The following is a 16,642-nucleotide window of genomic DNA, read 5'->3' as shown; positions in this document are numbered from 1 at the left end:
TTTTCTTCTGGCATTTGTCTTTTTTGCAAGAACATGAACACAGAATTTGCTTTTCCCTAATAGTGCACTGCTGTCACACAGTGTAAATGGCAACATCCCCAAACATGAGAGTTTCTGTATGTTGAGTATGAAGTACAGATTGCTCCTGGAATGGTCCTTTAGCATGGAGGTTCCTTGGAATGTCTGAAGAAGAAAGGGGGGGAGTTTATAGATTACAATGGTTATTTTCATATTTAAATTACTCTCCAATTTTCTCAGCTCACCTTAGGCACCATTTCTTACTTCTAGTATCTTTTACTTCTCTATACTCCCATTCTGTAATTCCAGGACATGTCCCCCTTTAATCTCAACTCTTTTCTTCCATTATCTTCCCTAGCCTACTATTTCTTTCATATGACAGTTTCAGTTCATCCAATAAAATATGCTTCCTGAATATGACACCCAATATTCCTCTACTCTGTATAGTGAAGAAATTCTTTGTGTCTCCCTCTCCAAGATTGAAATATTAATTAATATCTCTGATCCCAAAGGGGTTCATTGGTTATCACATATAATTTCAAATATATTCTTTCTATACCACTTGAGGCTTCTGACCTTGAAAGTGTACATGACATGCAATTTTCATCTCCTACCTCACTCAAGCAATTTATTTATTTAAATGTTTTATTCAACATCTAGAGCTAAATGAGAACTCTCGGTTTTAAAATATAAAGAATTTCTAGGTCAGATTCCCAGGGTTTGAATCATAACTCTGATGCCAAAAATGGTGATTCCTCTATGGCACAAATAAAAAACATCGTCTTGGTTAACAAAAGCTGTTTGCATTATAAACCTTGAAGGAAAGAATCAGTGCAAGAACATATGACTGGGATATTAAGAATACAAAGACACAAACAGGTAACACAGAGGATTTAAAAAAGCATCTAAAGCCCTAACACTGTTCCATGCAACAGAGATTTGTCTCATTTGAGAGATGAGGAATCTAAACCTCAGGAGCTGGATCTTTGATGGAGGAATGTCTATGTGTTACTTTCATTATTAATAAAGATACTGCCTTGGCCCTTTAAAAGAACAGAAAATTAGGTAGGCGGAGTAGACAGAACAGAATGCAGGCAGTGGGGAGATGCTTCAGGCATTCACCATAGTGAGTCGCCATGCTTCTCCTCTCTGAGATGGACGCAGGTTAAGATCTCTCCTGGTAAGCCACACCTCGTGGTGCTACACAGATTACTAAATATGGGATAAAGGAAGATGTGAGAATTAACCAATAAGAGGCTACAGAGAATGGGCCAGGCCGTGTTTAAATGAATACAGTTTCCGTGTAATTATTTTGGGTAAAGCTAGCCGGGTGGCGGGACACAGCCCGCTGCTCCTTCTACAGATCTTCAATATCAGACGGGTGCTAATGGCCAATTATGGATGTCGACTTGACTTTATGTGTTGTCAACTAAAACCATATCAGTGCAGATATGAATGTGAATGAGAAATTTTCCTTATTGGTTAATTGGGAAACCCCACTTTATTCTGGGTCACACCTTGTAGTGCCAGCCTACTTAAGGGACAAGGAAGAATCAAACACACACTTATTTTCCTTCTTTTTGTCACACTCACTGGCAAGTTTGATTATCCTATAATATCCCATGGCCTTGCTTCACTGGAATTAAAACCCACTTCTTCAGAGTTGTGCTTGATAGTTTTATGTGAGCTTGAAACAAAATACCTCCATGAACTTAGGTTGTAGGTCAACTTGTAAAGCATTTTCTTAGTTAAACATTGATTGGGGAGAAGCCAGTCCATGGTCAGTGAAGTCTTCCCTGGGCTTCTGGTCCTGGATTCTGTAGGAAACCAGTAGAAGCCATGAGTAGCAAGCCAGTAATGAGCATTAGCTCATGGCCTCTGCATCAGCTCATGCTCCAAGTTTCTTCCCTGTTTTTCTCCTGCCCTGATTTCCTTCGAGGATGACCAGTAAAATAGAAGTATAAGGAAAATAATTTCTTTCCTCTCCAACTTGCTTTTTGATCATAGTGCTTTATTACACCAATGTAGCTATGCCGGGATTCCAATACAGAATCAAAGCCAGTAGTTATATAAGAGCCTTCTTGGATCAATTGAACTTTGGAAGTGCTGAGATACAGTTATCGTAGGATTCTTGCTCTGTCAGACTTGAGATACCATGAATGGATTACCTGGACCTTAACCTGTATCCTATTCTAATAAATCCCACATTATTATGTATGTATATATATATATATATATATATATATATATATATATATATATTCACTATATCAGGTCTCTTTCATTAAAGAAGCTTGATTATTATAGTAGACATCAAAGATTACTAACAGGTATCCTGAAATAAACAGATGGCTTTGAAAGCAAAATATCAATAGTTATAGTAAAACACAGAGACCTGTGTTGTTTTCAATACTTAAATCCAGTGAGGTGTGTGTGTATGTGTGTGTTTGTGTATGCATCTGTTTATTAGTGTGCTTGTGTGTATGTGTGTGTGTGTGTGTTTAATATATCAAGACTGGCTTTGGGTTTTGTTCCAAATATGAGTTTTCCATTACTAATCAGCAGTGGATAAGATATCATTTTTACTGCTGCCATATCACAAAGAACTATAACTAGGCACACCATGAGAAGATACTTTTTCATTTGTTTATTTGTTGGTTTCTTCAATTTTTTTGAAACAGGGTTTCTCTGGGTAACAGTCATAGTTGGCCTGGATCACAGTTTTTAGACTGGGCTGACCTTGAACTCATAGTGATCCACCTGCCTATTCTTCCAAACTGTTTATTTCTTGACAGAGATTTTTGGGAGGATTTGTAAATAAAGGGAAAGTCTTAGATTTGGAAATGAGGAACAATTTGCTGCATTGTCTGAATAGAAGACAAGCATAATTTTCATACCTCACGCTCTTAGGGAAACAGATTGAACAGCTGGGAACTTGAAGAAGGTGATGCAATTTGTAGTCATATCCTCTAATGCGAAGAAAGAGTAAGTCCTTTCATTTATGGATTACTGGAGACAGTAAGATCTCCAAGATCCATGTATTTCTGTGTTCCCATGTAGGCTTTGCCAGGAAGCAGTGAGAGTTCCGGGCATATAGACTTCAGTTCCCTGATTTCCATAGATTCCTCCATCCACTGTGTGATCACTACTGAGCAGTACCTAAGTGCACCACAACTGTGCAGTGCAATACTCAGTTTCCTCAGTTTCCCCTTCCAGAGCAGACCCCAGTGCTTTGGGCATCTTCTCTAGTCTCGTGTACTCTCAACACACCACGTGCTTTGATTTTTCTACTGTTTTGTGCAAAGTAAAATGGCTATAAAAAGAATAAGAAAGTTCCTAGCTGTCAAATACCATGAGTAGACCATGTATATAAAGTAAAGGCAGTTGTAAAATAAATGCCAATGTGACTTTGATAATATAAACATGTCTTGGAATACAGCATTCAACCCAAAGCACTACCAGTTGAGTTGGCAACTGAGAGGAGATACGGGAGCAACATCCCATGGCATTCAACACTTTCCTCCAAGCTAATGTGGGCTATAATATTAGAAAATCTGCCAGGAAACATAGAAGAGGCTTTGTTTTCCTTTTATTTTTTTCATTGTCTTCTTCTTCCTCTAAAAGTTTTTATTTCACTATTATTTTATAGTACTAACTTTATCTTAAAATATTTTATATTTGTGTTCTTTATTTCTACTGTTATTTAATATTACTCACATATGCCCTTTTTATATTTGAATTTATATATCCCTGCTCTTTTCATCACATACATTTCCTGTTATTCTTTTCCTCATCTCCACCAGTTTCTTTTCCCTTTTTCTTGATATGCCTTTTTAATTTCATTGTTTTATATACTAATAAAGAGTAAAAATAAGATCCCTAAGGTGTATAGACAAAAAAGAAAGGGACAAAGAATATGTTAACCAATCAGGAAATTTACCGATACACTTAGAGGGATCGGCACATTCCTCTCCTTAACAACTAACTGTGAATGTTCTTAACTCTCCAATTAAAAGATTCAATTCTTTTTGAATTTTAAATTTTGAATTCTAAAAACTGATGAAAAAGTATCAGGGAGTTTAATGCAATGATAGACAATAATGTTATACTGTTTCCTAGAAAAATGGGTAGAACTTTGAATTTTCATATGAAGTGAAAGACACAGGTCTCAAAACCATGAATATTGCATTGTTCACTCATAAGAAGAACATATCCATGAGAGTAGAATGAAGATGATAGGAAGATGGAGGGCCAAGGGATAAAGAGTCAAAGACTTTACTTTTACACTCCACAGTTGTGTACACTAATTGTAAAATTTTAGAGGAAAAAGGCTGCAGTCCTTACTTGGTAAGGTGATAATAATGACAGTTGAGAAGTATGCAGGCTTCTTCGGTGTCTCTCTGGGCTATAACAGAAGTAGCAGCCGAGTAACAAACCCCTCAGTGAAGAGAGGTCAGGGAGGAATCATACACTTCTTTGTTTGTACTCCTATGGAGATTTCCTGGACATTGGTGTCATGAATGGATTTTCATCATTACTCTTCATGTATGATACTTTCTCAACATTGTCCAATCATCGAGAGTTCTTTCCTTCAGCTAGTCTACTCCATTAATAATGACTGTATTTTCTTTCTTTATTCAGTCTTGTAGTACCAAGATGGATTCAAATTCAAATGGTTGAATTTCTTGGTCTAGTCTATCCTTGTATTTGACTCATTCAATTCTTATTTTAATTCCCTTTTTGAAAATTGATATTTTTTTTTACAAATGTTCTTGCAACATTTATTTATCATAATATTTCTCTTCACATCTTATCACCATATTCCTACACAACTAACATCATGTTCTTTCTTTCTTTCTTAAAAATATAAAATAAAAAGTGGAAATCAACAAGCATACCAAAAAGAGAAAGTCAGTAAGACAAAAAGAAAAACCCAACTAAACAAAAAGTATATAAAAACCATGGGAACAATTTTCTATTGATCAACTCACATGGGTATATGATGGTACCAATATGTAGATGATATACCCAGTGACACTCCATTGTAGAAAATGGATTTTCTCTTTCAAAAATATCAATTGCAAATAGCTTCTTGCATAGTATTGCGACCCTGAGTCTGGAAACCTGTAAGTCTTAAAGTTTTACAGGTATTGTGATGCTACCATAGGCTCTCTGTGCTCCTATAAGCATTATTCCTGTAGCATCTAAATTTAATATTACCTTGGTGCCATCTGCCACCTTTGAAGATTCAAAATTGTTTGTCTCCTCTTATGCATATAGTTCCAAGAACCTTCATGAGAGATCTAAAAGCTTCCCATCCTCTGAACATTGTCCAGTTGTGGGTATCTCTGCCAGTTATTATCTACTATAAGAAAAGGGTTGTCTGATGAAAGTTTATGAGTATATCTCTAAGGGTATAGCAATCTGCCATAGGGAATCATATTTTACTATGTTACTTTAGTGAATAGTAACATTAGGCTTTCCCCCTTCTCTATTAACTGGTTCTTGCAAACTTTAACTTTGTCAGGTATAAGTTCCATCTCATGGAAGGGACTAATCAGGGTCTCTATGGAACAGAACTGATAGAATAAATAAATACGTAAATTAAAAGGGGACTTTAGAGTGTCTTACAGGTTGTGTCCCAAGTAGTTCAACAATGGTTATCTCAAGACAGATGGGCCAAGGATGCTGAGTTGTTCATTTTATGAGGGTGGCTGTTATTGCATTCCAAATGTGGTATTGATCCTAGAGAATTCTGAGAGAGCTGCTGGTTTCAGTCTATGTTGGATTCCCAAGAAGTAGATTCTAATACCAGTGAACCGATGTCTCAGAATACTCTAGGATCTAGGATATACAAACTTGTCAGGGAGTGTGGGAGCAATCAGACAAAAATCAAAATCACACTTCTTCCTTTTCCTTTGAAGTGTGGTATCAGTACAAGACATGGTCCAGATCACAGGCTGGTTGTCTAAACTATCAAATCAAGAAATCACTGAGTGACATATTGAGCCGATGAAGAGATTAAATTTCACTTTTTGACTTAGGAACCCAAATGATTCTCGGTACTTTAAAACCCAGAGTGTTCTCATTTACCTTAGAATGAGAATAAAACCACAGAATAAATAAAATGTCCAAATGGAACTACAAAGGGCAGGGGAATTGCATGATATGCACACATTCAAAGTGAAGAACAGCAAGTGGGTAGGAAAAGAAGATCTAGACAAGTTAGTTGATTACCTGTTCCCATCCTTGAGTTCAGAGACTATGAATAAGTTGTCAGTTTCTGAGAAGAAAACAGTGAGAATTCTTCACCACACAGAGAAGAATATTGGATGCAATAACCAAAAAACACAAAGCAAATTTTACTGGATAACATGGATGTGTGACATGAAATAAACAGTAGGTTAGGGAAAATTAATGGGATAAAATAGTGGAGATTAAAGAAGAATATGTCCTCACATTGCAAAGTCGGGGTATAGAGTAGTAAAAGATACAAGAAATAAGAAAGGAATGGCTATGAGGTGAACTGATTAAACTTGAGATCATTTTAAATATGATAAATCATGTGGAATATATAAACTTCTACCTTTCCTCCAACAGACAACCCAGAGAAATTTCACTCCATAGAAACATGCTGGGGTTAATGCGGACTCCACACTCCAAGTACAAAAACACACCTGTCTTTGGATAGTACTTTACAGAGTGTGGAAAAATGGTGCTTTATTAGGGAAACTGAAAAGTGTGTGTTCCTGCTCTTCCAGGACGACAAATGCCAGAGGGAGAAATGAATATATAGTTTATTCCATTGCATCAGGACATTTGCTTTGATTGTCAGATGAATGTTTAGCTGCTATCTGCCTCCAGTCTCACATACTGCGACACTTTCCTTATCTTCCTATGGCCTTGGATAATTTACGTAATTTTTTTAAAAGATAATTTCTCAGGTGAAGAAGAATTCATCTAAATCATCTATTTCTGAAAATGCCACCATTTCACTAACATATTTGTAAAAAATGACAGTATGTGAACTGTCTGAGAAATCTGACAGACATGGCAGGATGACATTCCTTCCATCAGGAATGACCTAGGTTTGAAAATGAGAAACAATGCAGAGATGGCATTCACATGTTCAGTCGTTTGACGCTCACCCAGCCATGCCAGTCATAGGGCCACAACATATGCTATAAAACCCATGGTGACATTTCGTGTTGTTTATTCTGAGTTCCAGTTCTTCCACCCGCCAGTCAGTTTCCCCTCTAACCCAACGGTCACAATTGTAGCTAAGCTTCTCACTGTGAAAGTCCAGAACCCTCATTAGTTTTAAGAAACTCAGTCGTGATTTAACCTCCAACATATATTTTTTATATCTGGAATCAGTTGAGAGAAAAACATCTGAGAGGAAGGATCCTCCAATTGGGTCTTATAAATGGGCACAAGCCAACCCACCATCAGGTATTGCTCTTCTATGGCTAGTTTATACTATAGTAAGATTACAACTGAGTCTTAGGGATGAGTAAAAATAACAAAAATACATGGGTTCCAGAAGAGTCCTCACTGACTGAACACAGCCTGATACTCTCCTTATAAAAATATAATAGAAATATCCATAATCCTCCCATTCCTTCCTATACCTCATTTTTGTTCAGAAATCAAGTTTAATATTGCTGAAAGCTATTCTGTTATATTCAGAATTAGTACAGACTCCCAGTATAGGCAGATGGACCTTGAAAACAGGGTAGTTATTTTTAGTATAGTTATCTAGGCCAATATTGATATTTCATAGGATAACCATAGACTATACCCATGGTATTGTTTATACACATTACTATGTATACAAACTCAAGGGACATTGGTGGCTTTAATACAACATGAGAATGAAAGGAAAATATCTTGAAATTGTTGCAGAATTGGACCACTGTATTTATATAGTTCTCTACTCCCCTACAAAGAAAGCCATTTCCTAATCAGCCCTCATCATTCTCATCCAGTATGTCTAAAATCCCTGATACTGGTTTGAAAGCAATTTCTCTAAAAGCCCATCTTATTAGTAACTCTGCACCTCCTTTCTTCACGTCATTGATATTCTCATGCTGGTCTGTATAGATCCTTTATTTCTTATTATTAAGAAGATTAGCCAAGATCAGAGCAAACCAATTTAAGAACCGCTTTTGTAACAGTGCTGTTTGAAGAGTCCCACATCTACCAGAATCAGGGCTTATTCAATGTTGCTAAAGCATCCTACATTCATCAAAGTGTTTCATATTTGATTACTTATCTTTTTATTTGTTCATTTACTTTTTTATTTTACCACCCTGCCATTGTTTTCCATCCTTCCCCTTAACTTAGCCCCACCCATCCCTTCTCTGCTCTTCACCCCCATCAAATTCTTCTGTTACTTTTCAGATGAGGGCAGGCCTTCCTTGGAAATCAGAATAATAAGGTATATAAAGTTGATGGTTCAATGCAGCAGCCCAGTATGAGCATAAGTGTCCCCAAAGCTGACAATAGTCAGAGACAGATCCTGCTCCAACTGTTAAACTCCCCCCAAAAAGACCAAGCTAAGCAACTATAACATATATGCTGAGGGCCTAGGTCAATCACATAGAGGCTCACTGGTTGTTGGTTTGGTCTCGGTGAGCCTCTATGAGCCCAGGTTAGTTAATTCTGTGGGTTTCCTTGTGTCCATCTAGGGATTTCTAAGCACCCCACAGAGTCTTTCTTCTCCATCACCCATGAATTTAGTGAGTAAAGCAGAGCTGTGTAGACAAATGCTTGACTGACACTGTTTCCCATTATAGCATTCTTTTAAAAATCAGCTGTTTCCCTCCATCTTTCCTGAGAATAAAGTTTTACTTGACACCTGTAGGTCTCCTACTGCCAAGAAACCCAAAAGTAGTTGACATAAGAATCCAAGAAGGGGAAAATACAGGTGTGTTTGCTTAGTAATAATCAATGACATCACATCTCCACTTCAACTAGCAGAGTTCTCCTCCTTGGTCATATAAATGCATGCTCCCCTTCAGGGCTCACTACCTTTGGCCACCATGAGTGCCCTCCTGATCCTAGCCCTTCTGGGAGCTGCTGGTGAGTTTCACACCGTGTCTGGTCCTACTTTTCTAATTACTTAGAAAACATGGAATCCTACTATGCCACTACATTTACTACAATTTTCTGCTGTTCATCTTCTTTTCCAGCATTCTGTTTTCTACTTTTGTGATCTCTCAAACTTCAATTTAACCTATCAACCTCAATGCAGTCTCAACAACATCCTTTATTAGATTCAGGCCCTTGACTATGGAGGAATGAATGGAATGTTAAATTGAGGGTGACTAAAGTGAACCAGGAGACAAATTTCTCAAGAGCAGCTGAGCTGATAAACCAATAATTACACAGGGAATGAATTACATAGGGAAGAGAGCAAGGAGTTAGGTAAATGACATGTAATCAGATCCCAAGAACATGCTCTTCAGTAAATTCTTCTATCCTTTAACTGAAACACGGGAAGAATTCTGAGCCCACCAGGATCTGCTTACCTGCCCTGCATTTTCCCCCTGGCAGATGTTGAACATTAGTGCTGGCTACTGTGATCATTTTCCCCTGCTTCCTCTTAGGCATTCTGCACAGAAGGTAATACTAGAAGAGTGGAAAAGCTAGTGTGATAGGAAACAATCCACCCTCCAACACCATGATGAATGTTGTTCTTTTTTCATCTCCTCTCTAGTTGTTTTCCCTGCTGAGACTAAAAAGCCAACATTCCAGTAGCACAAGCAAGTAATAGATGGAGAAGTAAAGCAGGCCATGAGCAAAATTGATTTCTAATGGGATCCCCCTCAATGTATTCTTGGTAGTTGTTTCTGTCCCAACCGTGATGGTGAGAAGTGATTGACTGTTGGCACTACCTGTCTGTCCTGCAGATCCTAATATTGAGAAACCCTAAAATCTGTGTTACTTACTGGAGACAGAGTGATCCCAGTTTTCCTACAGTCATTGTGCTCGGTAGGAAATTCTAAGGGTATAAGCTTCCATAGAGCCAATGGACTCACTTTCAATCACCATGAAGAAATATTATTTCTTATTTCCTATCTCCATCAAGTTGCATTTCCTGTTGAAGATGACGACAAGATTGTTGGAGGCTACACTTGCCAGAAGAATTCCATTCCATACCAGGTGTCCCTAAACTCTGGCTACCACTTCTGTGGAGGCTCCCTCATCAATGACCAATGGGTGGTGTCTGCCGCTCATTGCTACAAGTCGTAAGTGATGATTTCTAGACTGCATTGCTCCAAGAGTGGGGTATCTTTACACCGGGCATCTATATGAGCAGGTGATGAGTGCTGTAGGAAAATGTGTAGTTAACAAGGACACAGTGAATGAAGAAGATTTCGAATAACTCCTTAGCTCTTTAGCACAGGATATTTGGGTATATGAGAATGAGGAGCAGTCTACACCTGAAGTCCTTCATCTCGGCAGCATATATATTATATCTCTGAAAACTAATGGAACAGCAAGACAAAAACATCCTGTCCAACATCCAGGTTCTGTTCCTATGATACAGCAACATTGTGTGTAGATTCAGAGCCAGACAAGTGTGAGGAGCTTAGAAACTAGTGATACCTAGAGTCATAGAGGAGAAGAATCTAGCGTGCCTCTCTTTCAACAGCCGCATCCAAGTGAGGCTGGGAGAACACAACATCAATGTCCTTGAGGGCGATGAGCAGTTCATCAATGCTGCCAAGATCATCATGCACCCTGACTACGTGAAGAAGACCAAGGACAATGACATCATGCTGATCAAGCTCTCTTCCCCAGTGACCCTCAATGCCCGAGTGGCCACTTTAGCTTTGCCCACCTCCTGTGCACCTGCTGGCACTCAGTGCCTCATATCTGGGTGGGGCAACACACTCAGCTTCGGTGGTGAGTAGAACCAGTCACCTACTATTTCTACTTTTATGCCCTCTGCAATCTCCCACATCTCTGGAATTATCCTAGTGACTTCTAGACTGCAAATTTATTGCAAGTTCACAGTACATACAGGTTCTGGAACAGATCTAGGAGAGATTTGTACAAGAAATACATTGATCCTCAGGATGCTATCCAGGCACATGCAGAATGTGCTCTTACTCTTTCAGAAAAGGGATCAGCAGTGAATATTGTGGAATCAAGAAGCCACAGTTCCCAAATGAGCCAGACTGACATAGGGCAGACTCCATTGCTATTTAGTTGTTTCCCACCCGGATTGGTGTCTGCATACAGTAGTCTTCAATGTTTTCTATTCTTCACAGTCAAAAACCCAGATCTCCTCCAGTGCCTAAATGCCCCACTGCTGACTCAGGCTGCGTGTGAAGCCTCCTATCCTGGAAAGATCACTGATAACATGGTCTGTGCTGGATTCCTTAAGGGAGGCAAGGATTCTTGCCAGGTGAGTGGTTCCCTTCCCATCTTCAGACCTCTCATCTCCTGGGAGTGGTGCTTCAAAGCAGAGTGGTTGTAGACAGCACATTTTCTCTGGTGGACTATATGAGGACATCCCTCAGTATGTAAACACAGTAGTGTGGATAGCAGATAGGCTACAGAGAAAAAGAAATGCACCAAGTGAGAAGAAACAGGTATTTTTGAGTTCAGAATATACACAGCCCTATTTCACATGCCCTTTCCCATGTACTGTGTTCCTTCTTCCTAGGGTGACTCTGGTGGTCCTCTGTTGTGCAATGGAGAGCTCCAGGGCATCGTCTCCTGGGGTGTGGGCTGTGCCTGGCCAAATAATCCTGGTGTGTACACCAAGGTCTGCAAGTATGTGGACTGGATTCAGGAGACTATTGCTGCCAACTAGAGATTCCTGATCTGTCTGCAGTCTCTATGCCAATAAAGTAAATTTTCTTCACTACCTGTGTCTTTGCCTGATCTCTTTATCCCATTTGATGTGAAGCTTGCTTCTACTTGAAGTTATTCCTCTCTTAATTTGAGTGTTCTGAAGAGCATCCTGTATCCCAAAGTAGATTGTATTTAATAGCAGCATGTGAAGAGGTAAAACTCTGGAGAAGTTTTAAAACAAGCTGTATACCACCAGTGTTGTTGCATGTTTTGCAGGCACAACACCATTTCAGATTGAAGAATTTGAGGAAAGCTTGGTGTTTATATTTCTCTTTTGGTAGTATTTTGAATAACTTCCTGTACTAAAGAGGCCAGCACTCGAAGGCAAAAGTTCTCTGCAGGCAGCAACTCAATTTCTCCACGTTTAATGCATCGTGTACAGGTGTTATGCTCAGCAATGGAACCCTGTTGTCAGTGTGTTGAGAGCAATGCTTAATCTTGGCCCCCATCTGAATTCTTTGGGAATTCTATTGTTTGTTTTTCAAGGAGAAAAAAAAATATAACAGAAATGTGTGTGTTTAAGGAAATGGGAGCATCTGGTTGAAATTGGGGAAAAGCAAACAGGAATCAAAATATACACTATGAAGAACAATTTTTTCAATTAAAAAGAGAAAACGTATCAAAGACTTACTTAAAGGCCAGCCAGTCTTTTCAAGACAGTGTCTAAGTGTCTAGAAGAGCACTTGGACTTATTAAGTTTCAGCTTCTGGAGTATAGCATCAATGCCAAAACCAAACAACCATAAACACCAAATAGGGGAAGAAAGAATAGCTTTCCTTACTACTACTTCATGTTTTAGTACATCAGTTTGGGAGTTCAGACCAAAAACTCAAATGAGTCACAATACATTCATAATTCAGTATAACTTGACTATACAGGTTATCCTTGTGTTTTCTGACCCCAATTACCATTCTTCACTGTTAAACTGCTTGAAATCAATGGCTTATACTTCTGAATGAGTTACAATTTGATTTATCGATTTGGTCATTCTGATGGTTATAAGACTAAATCTCAAAGTAGTTTTGAATTGCATTTCCCTAATGATGAAGGATGTACAACATTTCTTTAAGTTCTTCTCAGTCATTTGTGTTTCTTCTTTTGTGAATTCTATATTTATCTGCACCATATATTTTAATTGAAGTATTTGTTTTCTTGATGATCAATTTATTTATCTCTTTGTACATTTTTTTATTTTAATCCTTTCAGATGTGTAGATGGTAAAAATCTTTTCTCATTGGGTAGCCTGCCACTTTGTTTGAATGATGGTGTCCTTAGCCTTACAGAAGCTTTGCAAATTCATAAGGGCCCATGTAGTAATATTTGATCTTACTACCTGTACTGAAAAATAAGGCACTAAGATTTTTGGGGGTGGTAAGCATGGATCTATTTTAATTCTTCTTACATGCAATCTAGTTTGACCATCACTACTTGTTGAAGATATTTTTCATTTTTCTATATAAAATTCTGACTTATTCATGACGTACCAGGTATCCACAGGTGTATGATCATATGTCTGGGTGTTCAACTTGGACTCATTGATCAACATGACTGTATTTTGTGCCAATGCCATATTGTTTCTATTACTATATTTCTGTAGTTTAATTTGATATCCAGGATGATACCTAAAACAATTCTTTCATTACTCAGGTTTGTTTTACATAATAATATCATGGTATTATTATGTTTCCATATGAAACTGTAAATTGTCTTTTCAAAATCTGCTAGCATTCTATTGGAATTTTATAGCCTTTTATTTAAAATAGATTATTTTCTGACACCCTATATCCTGAATACAGTTTCCCTCCCTCTGCCCTGCCTAGTACCTCACTACTTCCCCTGACTTCAAGCTTCATTATGTTCTGTTCTATGTTTTATTTGTTTTTTGGTTTTTTTTTTTCGAGACAGTGTTTCTCTGCAGCTTTAGAGCCTGTCCTGGAGCTAGCTCTTGTAGACCAGGCTGGTCTCGAACTCACAGAGATCCGCCTGCCTCTGCCTCCCGAGTGCTGGGATTAAAGGCGTGCGCCACCACTGCCCGGCTTTGTTCTATGTTTTAGAAGGAGCCTGCAGCTTAGACCTGAAATAACCACACAGAAACTGTATTATTTTAAACACTGTTTGGCCCATTAGCTCTAGGGTCTTTTTGGCTAACTCTTACATCTTAATTTAACCCATTTCTAGTAATCTGTGTATAGCCATGTGGCTGTGGCTTATGTGGTAAAGTTCTGGCATATGTCTCAGGAGGCGCTACATTGCTTCTTTCTGCCTCTTCCTCCTTTCTCCCAGCATTCAGTTTAGTTTTCCCCACCTACTTAAGTTCTACCCTATCAACAAGCCAAGGTAGTTTCTTTTTTCACCAATAATATTCACAGCATACATAGGCGAATCCCACATCAGTTTTAGATATGGCTTCTAAGAGATAATAACATAATAACAAAATAATATACAATAAGATTAAAACAAAAATAGCCACAACAAAGTTGGGCAAAGCAAACCAACAAAAGGGAAATAGCCATAAGGGAAGGCACTAGAAACAGAGACCCACTAATATATTCTCTTAGGATTCCCATAAAATTATCAAAATAAAAGCTATAATGTATGCACAGAGGACCTGGTGAAGACCCATGTAAGCCCTGTTCTTGCCATTTAGGTCTCTATGAGTTTATATGAGTTTAATAAGCTGATTTAGAGGGCCTTGCCCTCCTTTTATTTTCCTTCCTCTCTAGTTCCAGTCCTCTAGAGGAGATGGGTACATCTCCTTTTCTGTATGGTTTACTGAATACTGAGGGGACAAATTTAATGGAGACATCTCTTTTAAAGTTGTTTGTTCAAAGATCTGTGTGGGTGAGTGTTTTTGTATGTGTGTATATGTTGCTGTGGAATATTAGTTGAAAATGTGTTAAATTTTTTATGCTGTGCAAATTTTTTTTAAAGATTTATTCATTTATTAAGTATACAGTGGTTTGCCTGGCCTGCAGGTCAGAAGAGGGCACCAGATCTCATTACAGGAGGTTGTAAGCCACCATGTGGTTGCTGGGAGTTGAACTCAGGACCTTTGGAAGAACAGGCAGTGCTCTTAACCACTAAGCCATCTCTCCAGCCCTGTGCAAATTTTTTAAAAGTTGTTTTTATTGAGCTCTATGTTTTCCCCTAGTCCCTTCCATTCCCCCTCCCCTTCTACTTTGTCCCATGGTCTCCTAAGTTACTCAGAAGATCTTGGCTTTTCTACTTCCCATGTACATTAGATCCATATATGTCTCTCTTAGAGTTCTCTTTATTGTTTAGGTTTTCTGTGAACTGTAGGCTTTCTTTCTTTGCTTTATATCTAAAAGCCATTTATGAGTGAGTACATATTATATTTGTCTTTCTGGGTCTGGGTTACATCAATCTATATATTTTATTCCCCTCCTCTCCCTCCTTACTCTCTCATCCTCTTCTGCCCTCTCCTATGATCCCTGAGCTCCCAATTTACTCAGGAAGTTTTGTATTTTCATTTCCTACATAGATTAGATCCATGTCTGTCTCTCCTAGGGGCCTCTTTCTTGTCTAGGTTCCCTGGGGTTATAAATTACAGGGTAGTTTTTCTTTGCTTTAGGTCTAAAAGTCACTTATGTGGGAGTTCATACTATATTTGTCTTTCTGGGTCTGGATTACCTCACTCAATATGATGTTTTCTAATTCCATCCATTTGCCTGCAAATTTCAATATGTACATTTTTAATGATGCAAAGATATATTGTATTCTTTTATGATGCGTTTGTTTAATGCTGTGAAGCTGTGCTGCTTTGCTTGTCTGAAGCACCGGATTGGTCTAATAAAGAGCTCAAAGGCCAATAGCAAGGTAGGAGAGGGAAACAGGTGGGGCTGGTAGGCAGAGAGAATTAATAGAATGAGAAGAAAGTAAGAGGCAGAGAAAAAGACAAACAAGAAGAGTAAGAGAGAAGGACATCAGGGACAAGTCACCTAGTAATACAGCCAAACAAAGAGTAAGAAGCAAAGAAAAAATATATAGAAAAGAGAAAGTTCAAAGCCCGGAGACAATAGATGGCCTGAATAATTTAAGAAAAGTTGGATAAAAACAAGCCAAGATTAAGTGTAGCATTTATAACTAAGAATGAGCCTCTGTGAGATTTATTTGGGAGCTGGATGGATGACCACTAAAAGTGTCAATCAAAACAGTCAAAAAGTAAAAAGCTCCCTCCCCCGTGTGTGTATGTGTGTGTTGCATGTATTTGTGTGTGTGTGTGTGATGCATGTCTTTGTGTGTGTGTGTGTGTGTGTGTGTGTGTGGTTCTTGGGTTTTTTTATGTGTATGTATGTGTGTGTAATGTCTGGCTGAGTCTCTGTATTTGTTTCCAACTGATGCAGGAGATAATAATTCAACTCTGATAATAGTTGAACAAGGAACAGATCTATGCATATACATTAGGAATTATTTTATTGTTACTTTAAAAAAGTAATATTATGTTTTACCTTGAATCTCTAGGCTCTATGGTCTCTGATTATAATTCACCTCAACAATGTTGAGTCTGGGTCATTTTAGGGGAGTGGGCCATAATTAATATCAGACATTGGCTGGTTACTCAACCAAGTTTTGTGAACGATTGCCCTAGCATAATTTGCTGGTGAACAGCAGTGTAGTCAAAGGTTTTGTGGGTGGGTTGGTGCTTGTGTTTCTCTTTCAGTTGCCTTTAGAGTACACTCAATATCAAGATACTAGAAGATGGGGGTGAAGGTTCTGTGTAGGTATCATCTCC

The 16,642-nt window shown here is 38.3% G+C and overlaps 1 protein-coding gene and 1 gene segment (V, D, J or C); one reads left to right on the top strand and one right to left on the bottom strand.

Moving 5' to 3' along the window:
* Positions 1-16,642, bottom strand: part of LOC119806829 — a 238,803-nt gene that overhangs the window by 107,182 nt on the left and 114,979 nt on the right.
* LOC119806817 (anionic trypsin-2-like) lies at positions 9,063-11,848 on the top strand. Of its 2 annotated transcripts, none has more exons than XM_038318854.1 (5): positions 9,063-9,102; positions 10,112-10,271; positions 10,679-10,932; positions 11,301-11,437; positions 11,699-11,848. In XM_038318854.1, the coding sequence occupies exons 1-5, from the start codon at positions 9,063-9,065 to the stop codon at positions 11,846-11,848; spliced, it is 741 nt and encodes a 246-aa protein (XP_038174782.1). The 2 variants fall into 2 exon arrangements, with proteins under 2 accessions (XP_038174782.1, XP_038174781.1); XM_038318853.1 differs by having other exon boundaries at positions 10,637-10,932.

Source organism: Arvicola amphibius, chromosome 2, assembly GCF_903992535.2.
Source record: "Arvicola amphibius chromosome 2, mArvAmp1.2, whole genome shotgun sequence".
NCBI classification, from domain to species: domain Eukaryota; kingdom Metazoa; phylum Chordata; class Mammalia; order Rodentia; family Cricetidae; genus Arvicola; species Arvicola amphibius.
The sequence above is the reverse complement of the archived record's forward strand: the minus strand, read 5'-3'. Positions and strand labels throughout refer to the sequence as shown.